At 40.3% G+C, this 22,660-nt stretch overlaps 1 protein-coding gene across 1 annotated transcript in view; it reads left to right on the top strand.

Moving 5' to 3' along the window:
• KIAA1549L (KIAA1549 like) overlaps nt 1–22,660 on the top strand; it is a 72,134-nt gene that overhangs the window by 16,285 nt on the left and 33,189 nt on the right. The window contains exons 9-12 of the mRNA XM_018076135.2: nt 664–835; nt 4,103–4,266; nt 10,138–10,328; nt 14,224–14,351. Of these exons, the coding sequence (XP_017931624.1) occupies nt 664–835; nt 4,103–4,266; nt 10,138–10,328; nt 14,224–14,351 (655 nt within the window). The remainder of the gene's footprint in view (nt 1–663; nt 836–4,102; nt 4,267–10,137; nt 10,329–14,223; nt 14,352–22,660) is intronic.

Raw genomic sequence — 22,660 nt, 5'->3', positions numbered from 1 at the left:
TTTTCCCACTGAAAGAATTTGAAGAAGGAACATGTTTTGCTTGCCAGAAGTGTGAATCTTTGTAAAATTTTAGTCCATACTGTAATGGAGAAGAATCATAAAACTCCTTTTCTTCTCATCATTAGAAATGTTTGACACTTTCTCTACTCTCAGGAAAGATAGAGGTACAATGTGAAAATTCTGACAGTGTTCTGCAGAATAAAATGGGAAAAAACATGGTTCTCTTTATTATCAGCCTGGGATAAAAAATAATGAGGATAGAAGTGAAGTATGAGGATATTTTTCAACTGCAAAATGTACTAACAGTAGGTTAGGACAGATTATTAAGAATTCCTTTTTACAGAGGACTGTAATGTCCAAACATTTGACCCTTTCCTCCTTTTTACTGCATGCTTTTTTTAGAGTTTTACTTTAGGATTGTATTTAAATGTTTTTTTAAGAAGTCAGTCAGTCCTCTGACTGACTGAGTTAGCCTGGGCTATGAAGGGGAGAAGCTCTGATCCCGTGAGAACATTTTCATGGAGCTTATGCTTGTAGGAGGTCTCGGAGGAGTTCCCTGTGGGCACTGCCTTTAGGTAGCTGCTGGCAAGTTTTGCCATGGTATAATGCAAACACAATTTATTTCTCCTTCTCTCATTATTTATTTATTTATTTCCCTTAAAGATGGTAAAAATTCAACGTATCCCAGGCCCCAAGGAGCCGGCTGAACTGACCTATTACACTTTATACAATGGGAAGCCTTTGCTGGGCACTGCAGCTGCCAAAATTTTGAGCACCGTTGACTCCCAGCGCATGGCCTTGACCCTGGGCTATGTCATCCAAGTCCAAGCTGATCGTAAGAGTTCTTTTAAAAATTCTGTAGCTTAATCCTTTTTTTCTATTCTGTTGTTTGTCTTTCTTCCTTTCTTTCTTTCTTTGTGAAAACACCAGTGTAGATGTGGGAAACCTGCACTTATCACACAGAGTAACATCCACGGGCTGAACATTATGGAACAGTAAAGTTGGAATTAATTCTGATGATGGCTGGGGCAAAGTTGCTATTCAAATAACTTACCCCAAAGTCAAATGTGGGGGCTATTAAGAAGTCCTTTGTTTTTGACTTGCTCAAGATAACGTAGGTTCTGTCTCAAAGGGATTATTATTTTTTTTTAAATAATAATTTTCACTGAGAACTTTGTCAAGTGCACCACGTGGTTGTTAAAGGTGTTGTTTAGACACAAATCAGAAAAGTGAAGTTGAAAAGAACTACTTGTGTGTATGGACAGTTTTCAGATTCAAGATATGATCAATATCATTCAGAATAATGTGGCTAAAAAGGAATCCATTCTTGAAAAGTAAAGGTCTTTCAAGACCTTCATCAGTTACTGAGTTACTGTGGACACAAATTTCTCTAAATTTTTTTTTTTTTTGATATTCCTGTGTAGTTGACCCACAGTCATAAACCTGTGGTGGAGCTTTGGAGCCTTTTTTTTTTTGTGCAGTTAAGAGCTTAATGTACAAATTGATGCCTTTAGCTAACTGAGTCTCTCTACTTTGCCAAGGTTTTTATCTAGATGAAATTAAAATGATATAGTGGACTTCTTTATTGGATCTCCTTACTGACAAAACAGCATATAAAATGGGTCTCTCTGGTGCAATTATATCTGCTTGAAAGAGCAGTGATACTGAAATAATTACATGCAATGGTGACAGGAAAAGAAGGGACCACTGTAATAAGCAATTTATGTATCATCTATAAACATAGGATTGAGTTAGAAGGCAGAAATATGATATAATTTCCAGAGAATGCACTATGTACTGTATCTGATCCTTGATTCAATCATGGTCTGTTACTGACTTTAATTCAACTGAATAGGTTGATCTCCATCCCTGTTTCCTTAAATTCCAGCATTTAAATTCTAAATAATTCTGTTTTCTGTGAGAATATTTCTTTAATGCATTTTTTACTAAAGAAGATATAGATAATACATAGCAGTTTCCTAGCTCTTTGTGCAGTGTTGTGATTTATATGGGTATTTAGGCAATTATGACATCTGCTGCTCATCATCCAACTTTGTATTTCCATGGTCTGATGAGGCAGCCTTATTTATCTGTAGATTATCATACCAGTGAAGTATGCATAGAATACTGTACGAGAATATACAGAAATTGAAATTATGACCTGGGGTAACTGAGATTCTGAAGGCAGAGTATTTGAAATGTAGGAGGTAATTCTATCTTTATACCTTATTATGGAGAAAAAAGTCAATTGCTTTCATTTTGGACATGGTTATTTGCAGTCTGTCTTTGTATTGCCAAAGACAATACTTTGTGTGGATTTCATTTTTGCTCATTATAATTTCTTTATAGCAGAATGAAAAGCTCTGTTCCAAAATGCAGTAAGGAAACACATCTACCCTTTCGAGCTCATAGTCGGGTTAGACAAGACAGACGAATAATATCAAAAAATATGGATGTTCCCGTTTTATAAGCAAGAGACTGAGTTATAAGAGAATGAAAGGCTTGTTTCAAATTCTACTGAACTCTTATTGAGTTAAATGAACCGTGGGTTGACTTAAGGTCACATTGGAAGCTGGTAACTGAATTAAAGATGTAAACTAGGATTCCTAAATGTCTGTCCCATTAGCCATAAGGTCATCATTCCCTCTGCATTCCCTACAAAGAATAAATATAGTTTTCCAACAATTGTTTGCTGCTCCCACAGCAGCAGTCTATAATTAAAGTTACTGTTATTTGTTAAAATTCAGATTCAGTTTCCTTCCCCACAGCCCTTTCATCCCCAAACTAAATGTCAGAGTCAGCAATTAAGAATTATGCAAGTCTGTTGAAAAGTGAACCTTGAAAGGCTTCAACCTGGTTTTTTGGACAGTCTTTTTGCTCAAGTCCTATACCTAATGGTGCTGTTACTACATCACCCAACAAAGTACATTGGCTTTGCAAAAAGCTCCAAATCTACAAAGAAAACAGACTCAGGCTTCAGCCAGACTTTCAGCTTTTGGAACTGCTGCTGAACAAGCTGGTATGCATTTGAAGTCTGGTCCTGAAAGATGCTGAGTGCCTCTGACAGCTCATAAGCTCAATGACATTTGAAAGCACCAGTCCCCTGGGAAATGGGAATGGCTGCTTTGTGCTGGTATTCTCACAATTGCCTGCCCACACCAACAACCAGTGCCATAGGAAAATAAACAGAGATATCATGGTGAAGTCCACTAAATGTTTCACTACAGCAGAATTCAGCATTATAAGGAGATTATCTGATGTTTTTCCTGAAAGAAATGAAATGTAATTAGAGGACTGGGAATGTGTCACTGGAGGATCTGTTATGTGTGGAGAAGTTGAAGGTTCATACTGAGAGAGATTATTCTGATAAAATGGAATCTAAAATGTTTTTGCATCACTGCATTTCTGAAACGTACCCTTTTCCTGGTGCCATTATTAATATATCTGCAAGTAGCTCTTTCCAACCTCATTATTTCCACTCCTTCAGAAATAACGGATTCAGTTTGACCTTAACTATGATAAATTATTTCTAGAGCACAAGAGAAGCATTCTCTTATTGCCCTATTGATATTGATAATAACTATATTAGAGTGTTTAGCTTCACTGGTTTTGAAAAAGCTCTGCCACTTCACTCTTGCTGAGCCAATAAGTCTTTGACACCAGGTATGAACTTCATGTGTATTCTTTTAACACACATGCTACCTTGCTGTAAGCTGGATTTGTGGTTGAAAAATAGTTAAGGATATATTACTTACTTGCACCTTTTTTTTTGTTTGTTTATTCTGTAAATGAACCACTGGAGTAATTTCTAATATGGCATCTAACTTGATTTGGAGTGGATGGCTGCTTTTGCATATAAACTGTATTTGCATATAAATAAGAGAAGAGAGCCCAGGGATTTGTGTACTGAAGAGTGTTGCTGATTGTTCTGTTTTGTTTGTTGTTTGTTTTTTTTTTTTTAATTAAGGTATTCCTTTGTATAGAAAGCTAGATTACTTACAGTCCTTTTGTACTAATTTTTATATGGAGACGGTTGAAGACTGGAAGCAGTCAGATTGTTGCACAGTGAAGCTTACCAGTGTTGGTTTGCAATTTTCTGCAGCCGTGGTGAAGAACCCCCCAAACAACCTGTGGATCATTGCAGCGGTGCTGGCTCCCATTGCTGTGGTTACAGTCATCATCATCATCATCACAGCAGTGCTGTGCAGGAAGAACAAGAACGACTTCAAGCCGGACACCATGATGAACCTGCCTCAGAGAGCGAAGGTGAGCGACTGATCGCGGGATCCAAAAGCGTCCGTTTGCTCTCTGAGGTTGTAAACGGTTTCTCTGATAGATGTAGTTGAAGAATGTTTGGGATTGAAATGGTTGTTACTCACAGGTTGGGTCTTTACACTTCTCCTCTGTCCTTGATACCGCTGGATCCTCAGGACTCATCAGCTTCCATCACAGCTCGTCCCTTGGGTGTAGGTTGCGGTGATAGCAGAGCCCTTACACAGCCACGTCAGGCACTGAGCCATTAGGAGGCTTCACCCAGGGCAGTTGCTTCCTTCTCAAAGTTGAGGACATGGGATATTATGCCTGGGGCTTGCTTATCAGCATCACATCTCCTGTAGGATCTCAAAACCTGCTCCTACCTGCTGCAGGTGGCAGCGTCTCTGAAGCCCTGGGCTTTGGCAGCAGTTTGGACCTGGTCCCAACCAGAAGTTCTCCCCTCAGATGCTAATCCAGAATAGACATTCTTTGGATTTTTTTTTTTCTCCCACTGCTATTTTTCTCTTAGATGTTTTGAACTTTCCAATTTATTTGTGGGTATTGCTTGTTGGGTTCAAACAATTATGTTTTTCTTAAAGTTACTAACCCATATCAATTACAAGATGGGTTTTTTTCCCAAAGCAAACGCATTTCCAGTTTGATTCTCTAACAGAAAATGGCACAGAATACTGATTTGTCTCCACAGTGAAAAGTCTGCCTTTTCAATGGTGCTATTCAGTGGCTCTTGAACAGGGCCAACCAAAGGTAGGAGTTTTTAGCCCACGGAGCCTGTGTGTAAGGCATACTGTTCCTTTGCCCTTTCAGCTGACTTTGTTCTTCTCTATTGGCATGGGACTGAGATGATGAATTTTTTCTTTGGTTTCTTAATGCTGCAGACAGCAGGATTATTGAGATTTCAGCTCTGTTGCTTCTGCTGAAAAATGTAGATTGGAGGGAGAGTTGAAGTAAGTCATGATGCGTGTGACAGCTCCCTTCTCCTTATCTTGGGTTTGTTGCAGATGGGTGCAGCTGGTGCCAGTTGGAAACAAGACATTTGTATCAAAAATGATGCAAAAAAAAAGACATTTCCATTTTGGTTCCAGTGTGCTCATCTATTTATCCACTGCTATCCATCTAGTGTTTAGGCTAGATCTGCAGAAGTGAAACACAAACAAAAATTAATACCATTGCAGTGATATGTAACACCCCACTGAAGCCTCTGTAATGCAAATTATGCTTCATTAGGGGCTGTTGCAAATACTATGCACCAGTTGATTCTTTTTATATATAGTCTTAATCCCAACTAGAGGTAAAAATAAGACTAAGTTTGTATATTGCTTTGAACTGCCCATCTTTATGGGATGCTTTACAGCTGAAGAAGGTTGCTATTTTAAAAAGAAACCCCACTGCTTGTAGCAGCTACAGCACAGAAAAAAACCCCTTGAAAGTATTTTAATATTTTAATCCAAAGTTGGCATTCCAAAAAGAAAGAGAAAATGGAATTTTTGCTTTTCCTGAGAAATCAGATTTAATCAGGCTGTAAGATACACGGTCAGGTGAAAACCTGCTCAGTCAGGTTACACTTGCATCAGCAGCCAATGTCATCAGATGGGAGCTGGATCTGCAGAACAAAACTACTGGTACTGAGCTCCCAGCACCCACACTACACTCATTTCAGGAGGTTTTCCTGCAGATTTGCTCATATTTACAGCTGGAGTGCAGGAGTTCCACTTCTGGAGTGCATTTCCCCTTTATGGTTTATTTTGAGACTCCATAAAATTTAATTTAATTCATTATATGAGAAGTGATGCATTTCCAAATGAAAGCTAAATTGCTTCCTGTTTAGCTTCACAATGATGGCTCCATCAAAAAGGTTCAGCCACGTCTAGTTTAGAGTATCTGCTGGTATATGGACTGTGGAAGATAAATTCTGCAGTGGGACTGGGAATGGACTGGTTTGGTCATTCCTGATTTCAGCATCTTTACTTAAAGTAAGGCTAAGAAACATATTTTGGGAAGATAATGAGATAAGGTCATTTAAAAAAGAACAATTTTAGTTTAATTTTTAATCCCAGCCTAAGGGATAGTGGTAGTTGCTTGAACTGTAATTGCCACGTTTCATGCAGTTGGGCAGTACAAATAGCTGATGAGCACATATCCATATCACATTTAAAATGAATATGTTGTATTTCATGGCTGAGGAAAGTGCCTGAGACTGCTGATTAATGCTGACTCTGCTCTAAGTGGAGTCACAGTGGACTGATTTTTAGTTTAAGCAGCAGCTTTAGTATTTTGTTTCCGTGTGTCCGAGATTTGTTGCCGAATCACTGGAGCAATTTTTCGATACCTTTTGAATATCCAGCAAAAGCAAAGGAGGATATGATGGGATACCTGCAGCCTCGGATCTCAGGTGTTTTTGTTTTCAGTGGTGCTGTTTCATGTGCTCGGACTCCAGGAGTCCTGTTCCAAGGGGACTGGCAGAGCGGAGCTGCCTGCTCATCTCTGCAGTCCTGCTGCTGCTGGGAGCAGCGGGAGGCTGCGGGTCCTCCAGAGCAGAGCAGAGCTGCCTCCCACATCCCTCCAGACACTCCCACGTCCCTCCAGACACTCCCACGTCCCTCCAGACACTCCCACGTCCCTCCAGACGCTCCGTCCCCTGCAGCGGGACAGGGTGCTCCAACGCAGCACGGAGGGGTAATGGAACATTTAGCATGAAATATCCTTGTGCAGCTGGGGGAGGTGATGGAGCATTAACAGCAGGGCTGCTGTGGTTGTGCCTGGTAATTAAGAACGCCTTTTTTTGTTGTTGTTGTTGTTGTAGCAGACTGAAGGGTAAATAAATGAAGTTTACAAAGTGACCTCTCTTAGATAGTGTGGTTTATGGTATCTGTCTTGGGAATTGTGTTGCTGTTCTGCCTCAGCAGTCAGGGACATCTGGACTAAGTTGCAGGGGAAAGGGACTGGTTTAATTTTTTTCAATTTTCTCTCTGGTTGTAAAAATTAAAGAAGTATAAATTCAAATTGATGGAATTCTGATGGGATTTTATTTTAATATTATTTCAATGCTGGTTTTTTTTAAGCAACTGTTTTTACCTTAAGGTTTTGGATGGATGTTAACTTTTGCATCTCTTGCTTTTTAATTCACAGCATGCTTTTTTAAAGGCTGTAGTCTGATTTGTCACCTCTCCTTTTTTTTCAGACCATGAAAGAATAAGTTTGCAGGTAAACAGAGATAAGATCTGTAATCTGAGACCTGCAAACAAAAGCAAATAGTGCAACCATGGGAAAACAATGGCTGTCAGTTTGATAAAGGACATGAAGAAAAAAAAATCAGTGAAACTGTGTACCTGGGTATACCTATAGAGGGGAGGAGCTCATCATCCTTTGTTCTTTTTTCTTTTTTTTTTTCGTTTCATTTCTTTTTTTTTTTTAAAATGTCTTTTTCATGATCATTACAAGGAAAAAACCTCCCAGAAACAACTCTCTACATTCACTCTGCCCTTTGCCAGGCAGTGTAATCTAATAGTCTCATCACTCATTTATTATTTCAAAAGCAATATTAAAATCCCAGTCCCTCGGTCTTTCTCAGTGTTTTGGTCCTATTGGACATCTATTCTTGCAGTGCTTCAGCAGTGCCTGATCATGATTTAGTCTTGCCAGTTCCCTTCAGGGGTGGTAAAGCCATCTGCTCCTGTGGGCTTTCACGGAGCAGGGTTCCAAGATCAAATTTTATTTAATGCAATATGTCTACTGATGAGGATGGCTTTCTCAGCTCTTCCTTTATTGCATTTTGTTGCTAGACATGGTGGTAAGTAGAACTCAGATTAAAATAATCCTTCATTTTCTTCCTTTGGCAGATCCAAGCTGGGACACTGCAGAATTCTTTAGTAATTCTCATGTTCTGCTGCTTCTGGTTTGGTTTGGTTATTTTTTTTTGTTGGTTTGGTTTGGTTTTGTTTTTATATAAGATATGAAGTGTAAGTTGAAACTTATTTTAGTCTTTCAAAGGCATGGAGGGTGAACTAACTGATTTAATTGCCTCTTTTTTTTACCTTTTTTTTGCAGAATATCTAGGAGGGTCTTAACTCTGGCACTCAGTATCGATAATGACATTTAAAAACATTATTTTGGTTAACAATATTACTGTCTAGCACATGGTGCAGTTCTTCCTAGCTGTCCTTCACAAAGCTTCTGTTTCCCCTTTCTTCATTCCCTTCCCTTTCTTCATTTCCTCCCTTTGCAGCTGCTTGGGTGGCTCTTTTGTGGTACCCTGCCTTCAGGGGAGGGCAAGGAGAAGGCTCCCTCATGACTTACCATGGAGGGATGATGGTGAATTGGCATTTTTCTGATATGTTGAGAGTTCTATAGTGGTAAGGTGTGGAGTTGTCTGCTCTCCCAAATCAGCATTAGCCCACTTAGTGACTCCTTAATGCACGGAAGCTCCTTTCACCAGAGGGGTGCTGAAATAAGGGAGCACATTAGAAATCATTAGCATCATTAGAAATCATTATCCTCAGTTTGAACAGGAGATTGGGGATGCCATGCAGATCCCCATAAGCAAAAAAAGCACGTTTTATTATGTTTTAAAAAGTAGAAGGCAGCCCCATTATTTTCAGACTGAACTCACCTATGAAATGTATCTCTATTTATAGCAACAGATTTAGTAAGGGACACAACAAGAAAAAACGTTCTTTTCAGAGCTCATCCTTTTTTTCCTGTGCCATCAGCTAATTTTTTTCTCCTGCTGATTTTCTTCTGGAAGTAAAATATTCAATAATGACATGACAGGAACACGGAGAGACTAATCAGTCATGAACTAATTCCAGTGTGTTTCCTAAAGTATGTTTGAGGTTTAAAATCACAGCTACTCAACTTTGAAGTGTTTTGTAGTGCTTTTTTTAGCATTTTGTCAATAGTCTTTGTACTTCAGCAAGAGCATCCTTCCAGTTTTGGGTAAATTAATTCAATTTAGTGTAGCAAGAACACTTTTGTGTTTTGTGTTTTTTTTCCAGAAGTGGTCACGAATTTCTTCATATTCTTTTTTTTCCCCCTAAGAAAATGCAGGTTGTTTTTGTTTCTTTGTTGTTGTTGTTGTATTTTTCCCCTTCTCTTTTTCTTCCAATTGAAAATGAAGTTTGGAAAGTCAAGTTTTGCCTAAATGCTTTAATTTTTCCATTGAGAGAATCCACCTTTGAGTGGCTGCCTTGCCCAGGAGGCGTGTGTTAATTCTGTTTTTTCCTTGCAGAGGCAGCAAGGAAAGCCTGGATGGGCTTTGGGAAGAGGAGGCTGGGCACACACCCTCAGCTGCCTCCCTGCAAGGCTCTAGTGAAATGCCACTTCCCAAGAGAAACAAGTGAAGTCAATCACATCCTTCCCAGCAGGCAGTTGGCAAGCCAGGGGAAATATAATTTCACTGATCTGAAAAAGATTCTTTTCTGGAAAATGTTGCCCATGAAACTTTGATGTGTGCCTTTTCTACTTTGTCTTGACTGGGAATAAATTACTCCCACCTTCTTTGGGAACACAAGGGTTTTGTCAGAGAAAGTTTTCTATATGGTCTTATTTCTTTTCCTCCTAATTTTTTTCTTCCACTATCTGTCAAAGGAATTTCTGGGAGTGTTACAGCAGGGTAAGAAAGGTTAGCCAAGATCAATTTTATACTAATCATGTTTAAAATATGTGGAATGGAGATTTCATGAGAAATTGGTTTCTTGTTGGGCATTCACATGGTGATCTACATATTTTTTCCTGTCACTTATGTAATTAAAGAAGTTAAAGGGTAGTGAGAGATTTTATGTTGAAGTTGAAAATTTATATTAACGTAACATGCTGGAAGTTTCTTTTATTTCTCCTTTTCTTTTATTTCTCCTATTCTTTTTGCAGCCAGTACAAGGCTTTGACTATGCCAAGCAACACTTGGGTCAGCAGGGAGCAGAAGATGAAGTTCTACCTGTAACTCAGGAGACTGTCATACTTCCACTTCCAGTCAGAGATGCTCCTGCCTCCCAGGAGAGAGAAATTACCCAGGATGGGAGCACCATCAAAACTGCCAAATCCAATGAAACAAGGAAAAGGTACTGACTGGCATCTTTCCACAGAGGGGTGGAATAGGGTACATGCTGCTGGTTTCTGTAAGGTTTGGCACCCGGGCTGAGTGTGTGGCAGATGGTTCCTCCATGATGTATCCTTGGTATAACACTGGTCTGCCCTGGATATGTCAAATTGCTGCAAAATATGAGGTGAACCAAAGTGAAACCTTCACAGGTTGTACATTCATAGAGGAGGTGAAGGGGAAGTGGCTTTCATGTTCAAGACATGAGCCCAAATGAGACATGGGACCAAAAGACTTTGGCCACTGTAAATTTCTGTAGCTGCACTGGTGGACTCTGTCACTCCAGAATTAGCCCCAGTGCAGAAGGGAAAACCCTTAACATCCACTAAATTATGGAAGACCTCTACATCCAAACCAGCTACAGCAGTACAAAACTTCTGAGAGTGTAAGAATAGACTAGAGAATGTCAGTGTCTAGGGTAAAGTGTCCCAGGTTTGCAGTCTCTTCATACCAAGTCTGTAGGATCACAGATTTAAGGTCCCCAGGAAGCTATCTGCCTCCTCTTCTTCTCTGTTGCAGGGTCAAACACCCCCCAACTCAAGTTTATCTACCTTATTTTAAAGTCTTTCACTGGTGGGATGATCACAGCCTCCTCCAGCAATCTGTTCTCTTCTGCCTTTCCTGTTAGGAAATTTTACCTCGTGTTTACCCTCAATCACCAACAGAATAGCTGAATAGAAGGTCATTATTTCTTGTCTCAGTCACCACAGGCGAGGAAAGAAGATTATCCCTTTATCCTGGCTGTTTTGCATTCTTTGTGTCCATTTTTCCTTGACATTAAGTTAGAGTGGAACTGAAGAATGATACTGAAGTGAAGAGAGGAAAATAAAACTGTTAGGTAAACAGCTTGAATAGAGGTAACAGTTGTTGTGTAATTCACTGGCATTACACAGTCCTTGTCTCTTGAAGGGACTTGACAGCATAAAAGAAGAGTATCTGGCTAGTGCAGAGAAATTCTATAGAAAACCAAATCTTCACAACTGAGTCACCTCATCTTGTACCATGACATTTGTCCCTTTGGAGTAATGGAAAAGCTTAGAAAACTTGGCACAATGTTGCTGTGCCCTGTGACAGGAGCACACTGGAGCCACCTGCAGCTGTGGGAGGTGTCAGCCGGCACGGTGTGGGGCTGGAGGAGCCAACACTGCTGCTCTTTACCGTGGGTAGACATCCCCACTGGTTATAAACTGAGGTTTTCCCTACAGAAGAATGGAGACAGAAGGATCCTGAGCCTAGTTCCTGGTTTAGCACACTTCTTTGGCTGTACAGGAAGGCACCTGGAGCGTGGAAAGAGCTGTCTGCAGGGAGTACCAGTAGAGGAGAGTGAGCCAGCTGCGTTTGGATGTGAACTGTTATTCTGCCATTTGATGTCAGTGATGTGTTGTTCATGCTGTAAATCACTCAGACTGTGAGGGTTGGGTTTTATAGTTCATGTGAACTGAACAGCACTTGTCCCTTTCGAAGTCTTCCATCCTCTGATGAAATGACAAATGGAAGAGGACCACGACATCAGCAGCAGTTGCTGGTGCTGAACCACCAGAGGTTAAGTCTTTGCAGGAATTGCTCTTTAAAATGTTTTGAAGCCTCTCCAAAGCCATGTGTAAATACACACAAAAAATATAAACCAGCCCTATTAATTAATCCTCTAACAAAAGTGATTAAGCACTTCACTCAGTCCTTTGAATGAGCTCCAAAGTCTCCCTCTACTTAATCTGCACCATTTTAAACAAACGTTGATAAGCAAACTTGATCCAGGAATTCACAGGAAAGTTACTCTCATTATAAAATATGTTGAACCTTGCTGCCCTTCTAAGCAAATAACTAAGAGTTAGTTTTCCCTCCTTCAGGGTGATTACTTGAGTAAGTGAGAACATGCAGAATTTTGTATTTTTCATTCCCAGGAGCTGTGTCTGGGGTTGGAATTTAATGGTTTCTGAAGATGAAGAAATATTTCTTGACCTTTATGTATTTGCTGTTTCATCCAGGCTACTTTGAGTCAAATTAAATCAGACTGCCATGAAGTGGCTGGTAACTGATCAGAATATCTCCTCTGATATCACCATTGAAAGAAACCTCTCAGTTATGACAGCCACTTAAAAAGGAGGAATATTTAGATTAGTGGCAGCAGAAATCATTGTGCAAGATATCCATGCTCTTGTGATTCTTTTCCGTGTTCCCAAATGGAGCAGATTTTCTTCAGGTGTTGGTCTGTCCTTAGATGAATTTTTTTACTGGGCTGGGATTATTTATTAGGCAGTGACAGGTTTATAGGGGAGAAATCCTTGCTTCACAAGAATATTTATTCTCAACAGAATTTCACTAGAAGATCCTCAGGCTGGACTGAGCTGGGCTGCATGCTGAGTTCTCATAGAACCCTGTAGCTGGAAAGAGCCTGTCTCAAATTGTATATATTTCCACCTAGGCTATCTTCAAAAGAGAGTCCCCAAGAATTGCTTTTCTGATATTTGTCCCTTACTGTTCTGACCACAGTAAATGCTTTCTACTTACACCAGGCAGGGTGGTCAGAACTGGAGGTAAATGAATGCTTCAAGCTGAAGATTGAAACATTCATTTATTATATTGCCATAGTATTGGCAATGATTTGCAGGATGGTTTTGACCATTGTTTTGCTTTACGACCATTTTCTAGATATAAAGCCACTGTGACAGCAATAGAACTTGATTTGATTTTTTTTTCTCTGTAAATGAAAGTCTTTGTGACTAAGTCCATTTCTTTTTTTCTCCAATGCAATCTCTTTACATCACCCTGTCAGTGGCTGTGAAAATTCAATGGTAGATTGCAGATAGGCATAGAATGGGATAAGAGGGTTAGGGAATGTGTAAACAAGGGAAAGGAACAAGGCAAAAAGGGGTTTCTGCTTTTAAAACCTACCTATAAAATTTATAAGTTTTACAAATATTAGGAAAAGAAAAAAAACATTAGGGGCTTAAGGCATCAGTGAATAACTACACAGGTCCAGTGAATAGTTTTCATTCCCTTTGTGGCAAGTTTCACGTGTAAAAACAACGTGACCACGTGTCTGGATGTGGACTAGCACCAAATATACCATTTTCTACTTTGGCCTCCTTTTCCCAGCTTGTGCATTAGGATTTGAGTAATTTACCCATCCCAGAAAGAAGAGAAGTTCTGATGAGACTTTGCTCCCAGTGCAGCCCAGAGCCACGCTGCTGGTTTCTGTTCCTGCTCCTCACTGGGACTTAACACGCCGCTGTTCCGACCTGCCCTTCCTCCTCACCCTGGGCAGGGACCATTTTCAGGACAAGGACATGCAATGGCTGAGTTAAAAAAACTCTTAGGAGTTTCAGTAAATAATGGTGCTGGTTAAACCAGGTTGTGTGCCAAGAGGAGAAAAGGAGAATTTTCTTAACACAGTTGTGTGTGCATACATCTGAAGTGAGTGAGTGAATTTTGCATTATGGCTGACAACAGTTCAGTGTAAATGCAGGCTAAATAACAAAGGAACTGGTTTATCCATACATACAAAAGCAAAGGTCTACTTTATTTTAAAGGGCAAATGACATTGAATTGATAATGGGGGTTTTTTTGTCCTCTGCAGTGGCATTTCTGTCATTGTGGAGCTTTTGCATGAGAAGTAGTTGCATTCCAAGCCACTAAGATGCCCATCAGCCCTGAACTAATTGAGAAAGTCGTGTTCACCTCCCATCACTCTGCTCCTACCTCACTGTGTTTCTGTGTGCACTTTATATTCTGTCTCCTTTTTGGTACAAAGTCAGACTTGAAAACTCAGTGATGCAAACTGTGCAAATGAAATAACCTTGAAATGAGGTTTATAAGGAAGAACTCACATCCTGCCTTGTTGCTATGGTTACTTGCAGCCGGTCCCCAAGTCAGAATGGCTCCATCATCAGCAATGGGTCGGGAAAGCCCAGCTCTGGACGGAGCTCCCTCCAGAAAGTGATGGCACCTCAAAAAGGGACAAAAGACGAAGGAAGGAAAAGAAATGGTGAGATGTGTTCCTTGATGAAAGCTGCTTGTGGGCGTTCCCAGAGCCATGCCCACATGGGCAATAGCGATGTCAAAACCACCTTCTTGCACCCTCAGCAGTACTTTGGGCATATAGCTGATCTGTTGGGTTTTTTTCTTTCCCCTTTGCTGCTATAACTGTTTCTCAAGCTCCCATGAAACTATGCTTTTTGCTCTTTGTGTGGGCCTTTGCAAGTTTTCTTTTTTGTTTCCTTTCCTTTTTCTTTTTTCTTGAAATACCAGTAAACTAATGAAGATGTGCTGCAGCTTAGTAGGTGGACAGGGTTTACAGCTTTTTTTATTGTGTAGAGCCCAAAGATGTTAATTTCCACTGCTGCTGTTGCTAAGCTGGCCCAGATCTGATGAAGATGAATTAATTAGGTAAAAATTAATTTGAGAAAGTGTGAAACATCCAATGTTTTATCTTTTGTTCTCTAACCATCCTTGGCACAGCTGTTTGTTATTAACACTTAGTGGCAGCTTTTCCTGATGCACCCAGGATGTTACACTGGATGTTTCTTACAAGGCTTTGCTTGATGGTGGTGACCTTATGACTTGATATATATCAGGAACACCTGATAAGAGTAGAATTTCACCCCTTTCTTCCTTGCTTTTTTTTTATGTCTCTCTGCTTATTTCTCCTGGGTTATAGCTTTGCTCCCGTAGCTATGAATAGAAAACAGTGGTTAACAGTTCTAAGTTTCAACGTGTTTAATTATTTTTCCAAATATAGCTCATTTACAAGACAACAATGTTTATGGTTTCCAGAGTGAAAAGCTGTAATTTATGCTGTCTTTTTTCTTACCTACCCAGTGAAGCCAATATTCAAAACCAGTGCCGGGTGATGTTCACACGTGTAGGCAAAATAATTTAGTGAAGGTACTTTTTGTTTTGTTTTGTTAGGTGTTAAATCTTCAAAGAAAATTAGTAAGAACTCAGGGGTTTTTGTTAAATAATTGACTAACACAGAATCCTTTCTTCTGATCTGGACTGTGGTACATTTCTAGAACATACACACGCTACTTAAAGAAACTTTCAATGTAGTATAAAGAAATAGTGACCCTTTATTTTATATCTTAGTTTCATTAGAATTTTAGCTGCAACTTTATTTGATAGGAATAACCATGCATTTTTCAAATTATGCTGGAAAGCTAATAACTGCTTTGTTTACATGTTTATTTTACCCTCTCTCTTCTTTCTTCTGAAAAGAAAAAAGCCTGAATAATGACGTTATTTAATAGCTAAATGATTTCTAGTTCTAGGGCCCTAGGAAAAACAACTTTAGTGTATACTCCATTCATACTGTAGATTCTAATCATTTGTGCCTACTGCATGCTGGTAGTTTCCTCAAACAACCCTTTCAGAACAGCTTCTGAGAGGGAAGAGATGGTCAGGGGAGATGAAATGACCTCCCCTTATCAGAATTATGGAGTTGACTTTGGAGTTGTGTGTTCCCAAATGCCTGTTGAAGTTGAAGGCACCCATTAGTTCTCCTCACAGAGCCTACACTTTTTGTTCCCTGGTGCTGTATTACAAACACTATTGTCATCTCTGATAGTTTGTTCTTTTCACAGGGTTTTACCTTTATCCAGTGGGATTAGCATCCATATGATGTATTGGCTGTTTTCCCTTCCCATTTAAGAAAGAAGCAGCTTTTCTCCCAGCTGTTTGCCTGAGCCTGCTCCAGCTCTCCAGCCTGGCTGTGGGCTGACAGCTCTAACACGCATGTCAGGAAAAGCAGCAGCATATTTTCTTCTCTCAAAAGCAGCATCTTGGAACTGGAATGAATCCCTTGATGGTCACATGCTTGATTTGGGGACTCCAAGTTAGAATGGCTCATTAGTTGCCATAGTTACAGGCCAATTTTAGATTCTATTTCTTGCTGACATTTAGTTACAGGGGAAAAATGACAGCACTGGATGTTACCTCAGTACGTAAATTCCATGTGGCTTGTATCAAATTTGACTCCAAATGGAGTGTGTCAGGGCTGAGAGTGAACAATGTGAAACCAGCACAGGCTGACAGGCTTGGCTTCAGGACCTGATGTTTTTGAGGATCAGGAGAACTCTTCAGCTGAGCATTATTTCCACAGAAAACACAAATAAAATATCTGCTTCTATCAAACAGTGATAAGCTCTTGTAAGATAAATGCATGTTTTTTCTTGGAGAATGCTTAGTATATTAATGTAAAGCTTGCTTTCTAAAAGTTGATGAGTTGTGCTTTCATTTACTTCAGGCACTTAAAAGAAATTAAAACCTTTCTTAAAAAAAAAAAGAGTGCCCAGTTACGTATGTTAGAGAACTCTAATATGAATGAATCAGCCAACAGAGGTACTGGCAGTTTCTGAGATGGGTTTCTAGGAGGGCGTGGAAGAGAACAACAGGCTATTTGCACTTTCACCTATAGTTTTATTAGGCCAAACATCATTCAGGGAGGAGCAAAAGGCTGAACCCATTCACACCTAAAGAACTAAAGCAGCCTACATTACAACCTTTCACCAGCTCCTCACAAAATGATGCCAAGGAAATTTATATAGGTTGTTTTTTCCAACCTTTAAGCTGGAAAACCTTTCCATTAGCATCTTTGGGGAGTGTGATTGCTTGAGGGTTTTTTTGAGAAAAACAAAAGCTTTGATTTTTCTGGAAGTTCTTAATGAAACATATGACTCCACACTTTTTGGGATAAGAATTTGTGTAGTTTAACTCAGATTTGTACTTGAACCTCATCCTCACGAAAGGACACGTCACAGGTAGAGATGCACAAGCAGCATTCCCAAGGAGTTAAACTTTGTGTTAGAAACCTTCTTTTCCTCCTTCTAGGGATCCCAGCTGGACCAGCTTCTCATCTTCTAAGCATTTGGATATTGCCTTTGGAAACAGGTCTAACTTTTCAGAAGTAATTCAGTCATGGGCCTCACTCCTTTTTAAAATATCAGTCTCTAAGACTGTAATTTCTTTTTGTCCAGGCAGAAGCTGTCTGCAGGAACAAAGTAGCAGGGGAGCAAAATTTGGCTGTGTTATTTGCTTAGCTAAAATCAAAGGGATTTTTGGGTGTAACTCAGCCAAGCTATGATACACTGCCTCCTTTATTCTGCAGAAGCGTGGGCCACTAGTTTTCACACTGTCTGATGTGGCAGCTCAGCGTCAGAGCCTGCTTTTCTGAAGTTCTGAGCACTTGTCTGTAGTGAGTCAAAATAGAATGAAATGTGGCAACAGCAAAGTAATCCAGTGGCAGCAGTGTAGTGGCCTGCTTTGACACAGTTAGCTGGAGGATGTGGTGTAACCCAGCAAGCATCCAGCACCCTTTGTCTGCCTTTTCTCTGCTGGGTGGAGTGAAATGTGGGAAAGGCTGCCAATTTTTTGATGCTTTAGAATTGGTTTCCTAATCTGACTAACTAATCTAGTGACTCCAGAGGTTCATGGCCAACTGGGACAGATCTGCTTTGGAGGTATTCATCTTTCCCTTTCTAGTAAGAAAGATCCCTGTCAGCTACATTGGAGCATATGTGCAGATTTGAAGTGAGATGATTCCCATTCAGGATGTGTGTGTCTCTGAAAGGCTAAGAGATCAGAGTTCTGGGAAGAATTCATGGTATAGAGAAAGGGATCTGTTCCTTTCATTATTCATTCCCTCCTCCTGAAGCATTAGCTTCATTTGCCCCAGAAAGGATCTTGATCTAGCTCTTCAACCCCTCACGGTAAATTCCTAGGCTTTTTGGAGTAATTTACTGACATTTAACCATAGATGAGTAAAAAACGCCCAAGATTAAACAAAAACCACTTGTTCAGCTGAAATCCTGTGTATTGGTACTAGTCACTATTCTCCTTGAACCTCCCAGATGCTTTATATGTTGATTCCTTCTTTTTCCCTCCAAAGATTCCACCTTGTGTGACACAGCCTAATACTTCCCCATGCAGTTTCAGTTTCTTCAACTGCTTTTTTTTGTTGTTGTTTACTTGCTTTAAATATTGGGAGCACTGTGACCCTGCTGGCATCCAGCTTTGTTTCTTCAAACTTAGTCAATACCATTTCCTGCTGCTTTCTCTCCTTGCTGATGGTTTGTGAGAGGCAGCCAAGTGTTGTAACCTGTTTTGTGAACTTCTGAGTTTCTGCACACTCCTACAAAGCAAAAGATACCAGTGCTCCTCTGCCTCTTTCCCCAGAGACCGAGTGGGAGGAAAACAGCACCTCCAAGTTGTCCATACAGCTTAGAATCGTAGAATGAGCCAGGTTGGAAAGGACCTCTGAGATCATCAAGTCCAACCCTTCAGACTGGTGTGAAGCAGCCACGTTACTGTATCAGTTCCATGCATTTAGCTGCATTTCTGGGTTTATATTGTGGGCATTTACTGTCAGTTGGCTTAGAAAGAGATGCAGATTTTCTTTTTAAATGTATCAAACTTGACATTTTGTTCAGTTTTTGAACTCTGTAGGTGGATGCTGTCAGAAGTTTGGCTAATGGAATGAAAAGGACGTAGTTGTGGAGGACGATGGGTGGGACTTCATGGGAACTACTTTCTTGCTGTAAATGTAAATATCTTGGCAACCTCATGTCTGGGTAGGGCCACCCAAGTGTTGCATTCACAGGCGTGGTGGAACTTGCATAGGGTAGGTGGAAAATACTTTCTGCTTGGCCTCTTTTAGGTTGGCATGTCTAACCCAACTTGCCTTTTTAAAATTTTTTTTTAATTCTTTTTATTTTTGAGCCAGTGTTTTTGATTGCTTTTCTCATGGCACGAAAATAGTTCATACAATGTTGCTAAGGCTCCTGTTGCAGCAGAGCTCTGAGGGATTTGGGGTCCCCAGGTAGTTGCACAATTAAGTATTTCTTCATTCGTGTCTGCCTTTCCCTCTGGATGAGCTTTACTCTGCCACTAATTGAGTCTGACAGCAGTTTTCATCCAAGCAACAGTTCGAAGAGCACGTAGATGTTCATGCCATCAGATCCAGTGGCAGTCTGGATGGTTGTGATTTTTCGCTAATAAGTCAGCACTGAAGAAGACAAATGTACAGTTTTATTGTGCAAAGAGAAAACTAATTCTGCAAAGGTTTTTAAAGCTCCTGGAGCATTGCTTTCTCAAAGAATTGGTTTCTGTTTTAGGTTCCTATGCCTTCCCTATCTTCTTTTTATAGTCATCATCTTTGTCACTTACAAATTTATTTTTTTTTTTAGTTATTGAACATACCTACGATGGTATTACGGAAATGCCAGCCAAGAAAAGGGTCTGATGGATTTGCTGAAAACATCATGAAATACACGGTCTTTTTTTGAATGATTTTGATATTTAAATAGATGAGGCAGATGTAGTTGGAGGAGAAGACATAACCACAGAGAGATCCTTCCTTCTGCTTATAAGGGTGGGAAACCTTCATAGAAAGTGGATGAAACAGGCAGCTAAGAGATGAGTAGACACCCCATGTATATAGTTTCATAGAAAACCTGCAAATACCAGTTTAGAGATCTCAAATGACCTGCTCAGGTGACTCCTGCTTCAGGAGCCCAGGCAAATGCAGGACTGCAACACCTCATGCTCATCACCTAGAGTTTAGCAGACTTTACATGTAAGAAAATACTGTCCAGGTGGAATCATGAGCTGCTTCCACATTAGTCTGTTAGGTGTCTGCTTCTGAAAATGTAATATTTGTGCTCTTTGTGAAAGGTCTAGAATTGCACCATCTTGCAATTGGGTTTATTTTTAAGCAGTATCTGATAGAGAGGTATTTCTGTCCTGAATAGGTTCAGGTATTAATGTTAGGAAACTTGTATTTTACTGGAAGGCTTATAAACTCCTTCAGAAACAGAAGTTTCTATATTGCTGAGAGCTTTTGTTCATACTTCTGTGGAGATAATCATCTGACCAATGGTATGATCTGGATGATGCAGAAAATATCTATTTTTTTTTTTTAATAGAGGTGTTTTCTCTAAAATGAAAATAATTTCCCTATTATTAAATTACATTCAGGAATCAAGATTTGTTTTAAATATTGATATGTGGACTCTTTCCTAAGGAGCTGGGTTTTTTTAGATCTGTGGCACTGTTTGCTCTTTTTCAAACTGTAGGTATACTTTATGGGTATGGTTACAATGTTTGCCTTCCCTTCATGCAAAACTAATCTTTGAAAATTGTTAGTACTTCACTGAACGACCTAAGAAAAGGCAGAGCATGTCCACCTGCTTGCAGGTGTTTCCCGGGTTTTGGCTTTATGTGTTTTATTCCATTGACATTGTTCTTTTTCTGAGGATTCCAAAATCAGTTAAATGGTTGCTCCTGAGCAGGACATCACACATGTTAAAAATGTTTTGCTGGAAGGTTACCTGATTCACAGGTGATTTAAATGTCCCCTTTTTTTTTTTTTTGTTTTTGGTGGGTGAGTATTTCAGTCCTTTTTTTACCTCCTTTTCAATGTATTTTTATGGGGCAGAGAGGAGGAAAGACAAGGTAGAGGGAAAGAGAGAGGAGAGAAGAAATCTTCTGTGCCCTTCATTGAAATCTTTGGCTGACAAAAGTGTGACTTTTGCTTTTTGGCTATAAATTAACAACTAAATATAAATAGAGTACTTCACCTATCTAATTGTTTTTAACCGTTCAGAGCTACAGTTCCACAGCCACTTTTCCACGGGACCAGTGTCACGAGTGGGTAGCACCACCTGCTGGCACTGCCGGCTGGGAATAGCTCAGAGCTGCATGGAAATGGGAGGAGGATAACATCCCTGAGGCAGCGTGCACCGAGCAAATTTTGTGTTCTGATAGCTGCAGTGGTGTGGAGATAAAGCTTCAGTGATGGTCCTGCTCTTCAAGGAGCCAGTGCCACGCTGGTCTTCGCTGCAGCTGGCACTCGACCTGAGTAAATGGTTGCTCTGGATGTATCTTCATGTACTTCAGTCACAGAAAGATTAGGAGGAGTAATTCATGTGGCGTGGGATATCTAGCACGAGATGTTTCACAGATGGGAAGTTGCTGTTAAGTAGGCGATTGAGTTGGGTTTTGCCCTTTTCTGCCACTGAACCTTTAAGTCTCTGTGAGCACACAGTGCAGGCACGAGTAAAAACAATGACTCCACGGGAATGTTGGAGTGCATCTGTTTAAAAACAGAGGTTAAAACCGTCACTTTAAATCTGTGTTGCCAACTATAATGAGCAAGGGTGCTCATTGTGAGTGACTATAAAGAATATCTGGGCAGTTTTCTGGAGTTTCTCATCCTGGGCAGTTGCTCGCCCAGCTGGGATGGGTAGACTGGCCCAGGGCAGTGAAACACACTCCAGGACTCTCCCTTTTCTCTGAAATCCCTTTAGTTTGTTTTTCAAAGTTTGGAGGTGGTTGTGATTCAATCATGTTATAAATAGTTGCTGTAAATTCTCTCAGGAAGAGCTGGATAGGAGAAAATAATAAAATTCCCACAGTACTTGCTACGGTTCACTGCTACTACAGACTATGGCAGTGTGCCAGTAACTGCAGATCACATGCTCTTTATCACTCACCGGAGGGAAAAAAAAGGGCAATGGGAAAAATGACTGCTTTTATATTATAAATGCCAATAAATGAACCAATGCTAAGTTTAGGTGGAGTAGAATTTTAATTTCTACTCCCGTTTGGCTTTCATTTCCATGCCAGTAGCACTGCAATAGATGCAGGAGATGTGCTCATGATGACACTGAGGGTGCTCTGTGGTGTTAGTGTTCCACGTCAGAAGCAGATGTTATCTGTGATTTGATTCTTTTTACCCTTAATTTTTCTTTTCTTTGATGAGTCTTTGAACCAGAGGAATTCTGTTTCATTAAGCAAAACTCTTGGTTTCTGATCCTGAAATGAGGACTGAGGGGACAACCAGTGCGCCTGTAGCTAGTCTTGCTCTCTGTGGGTGCTGGGCATCACTGCTGAGGTCTCAGCAGGTGCAGCCCTTCTGACACACTGGGGTGGGAACACAGCTGTGCTTCTTGGTGCTTTTTGCCTAAGTAGGGTATGCAGAGGATGTTTGGAATCATGTTTATCAAGCTGATGCTTAGCCAGGGATTTTGGGCATGCCTGGCTCAGGCGAATGCCAAGAGAGGCAACCAAAGAGAAGGGATTCCACAATTTCATCGTACCTGGACTGCTGATCAGTCACTATCCAGGCTCACCTGAGCTGTAATCGTGAAGAGAGACCATCTTTGTTGGTAAAAAATACAATTCAGACAAACTTTTTCTCTCTTGGAGATAGTCATGTCACCATGGGGGTGCCCTGTTAGGGTGGTGTGGAGGCTTCAGCAATGAATTATGCGCAAGACCCAACTTCCAGAACTGCATGTG

Source organism: Manacus vitellinus, unplaced genomic scaffold (genome assembly GCF_001715985.3).
Source record: "Manacus vitellinus isolate BGI_N305 unplaced genomic scaffold, ASM171598v3 scaffold_30_pilon, whole genome shotgun sequence".
Taxonomy (NCBI): Eukaryota; Metazoa; Chordata; class Aves; order Passeriformes; family Pipridae; genus Manacus; species Manacus vitellinus.
This window is presented reverse-complemented; position numbering and strand designations above follow the sequence as displayed.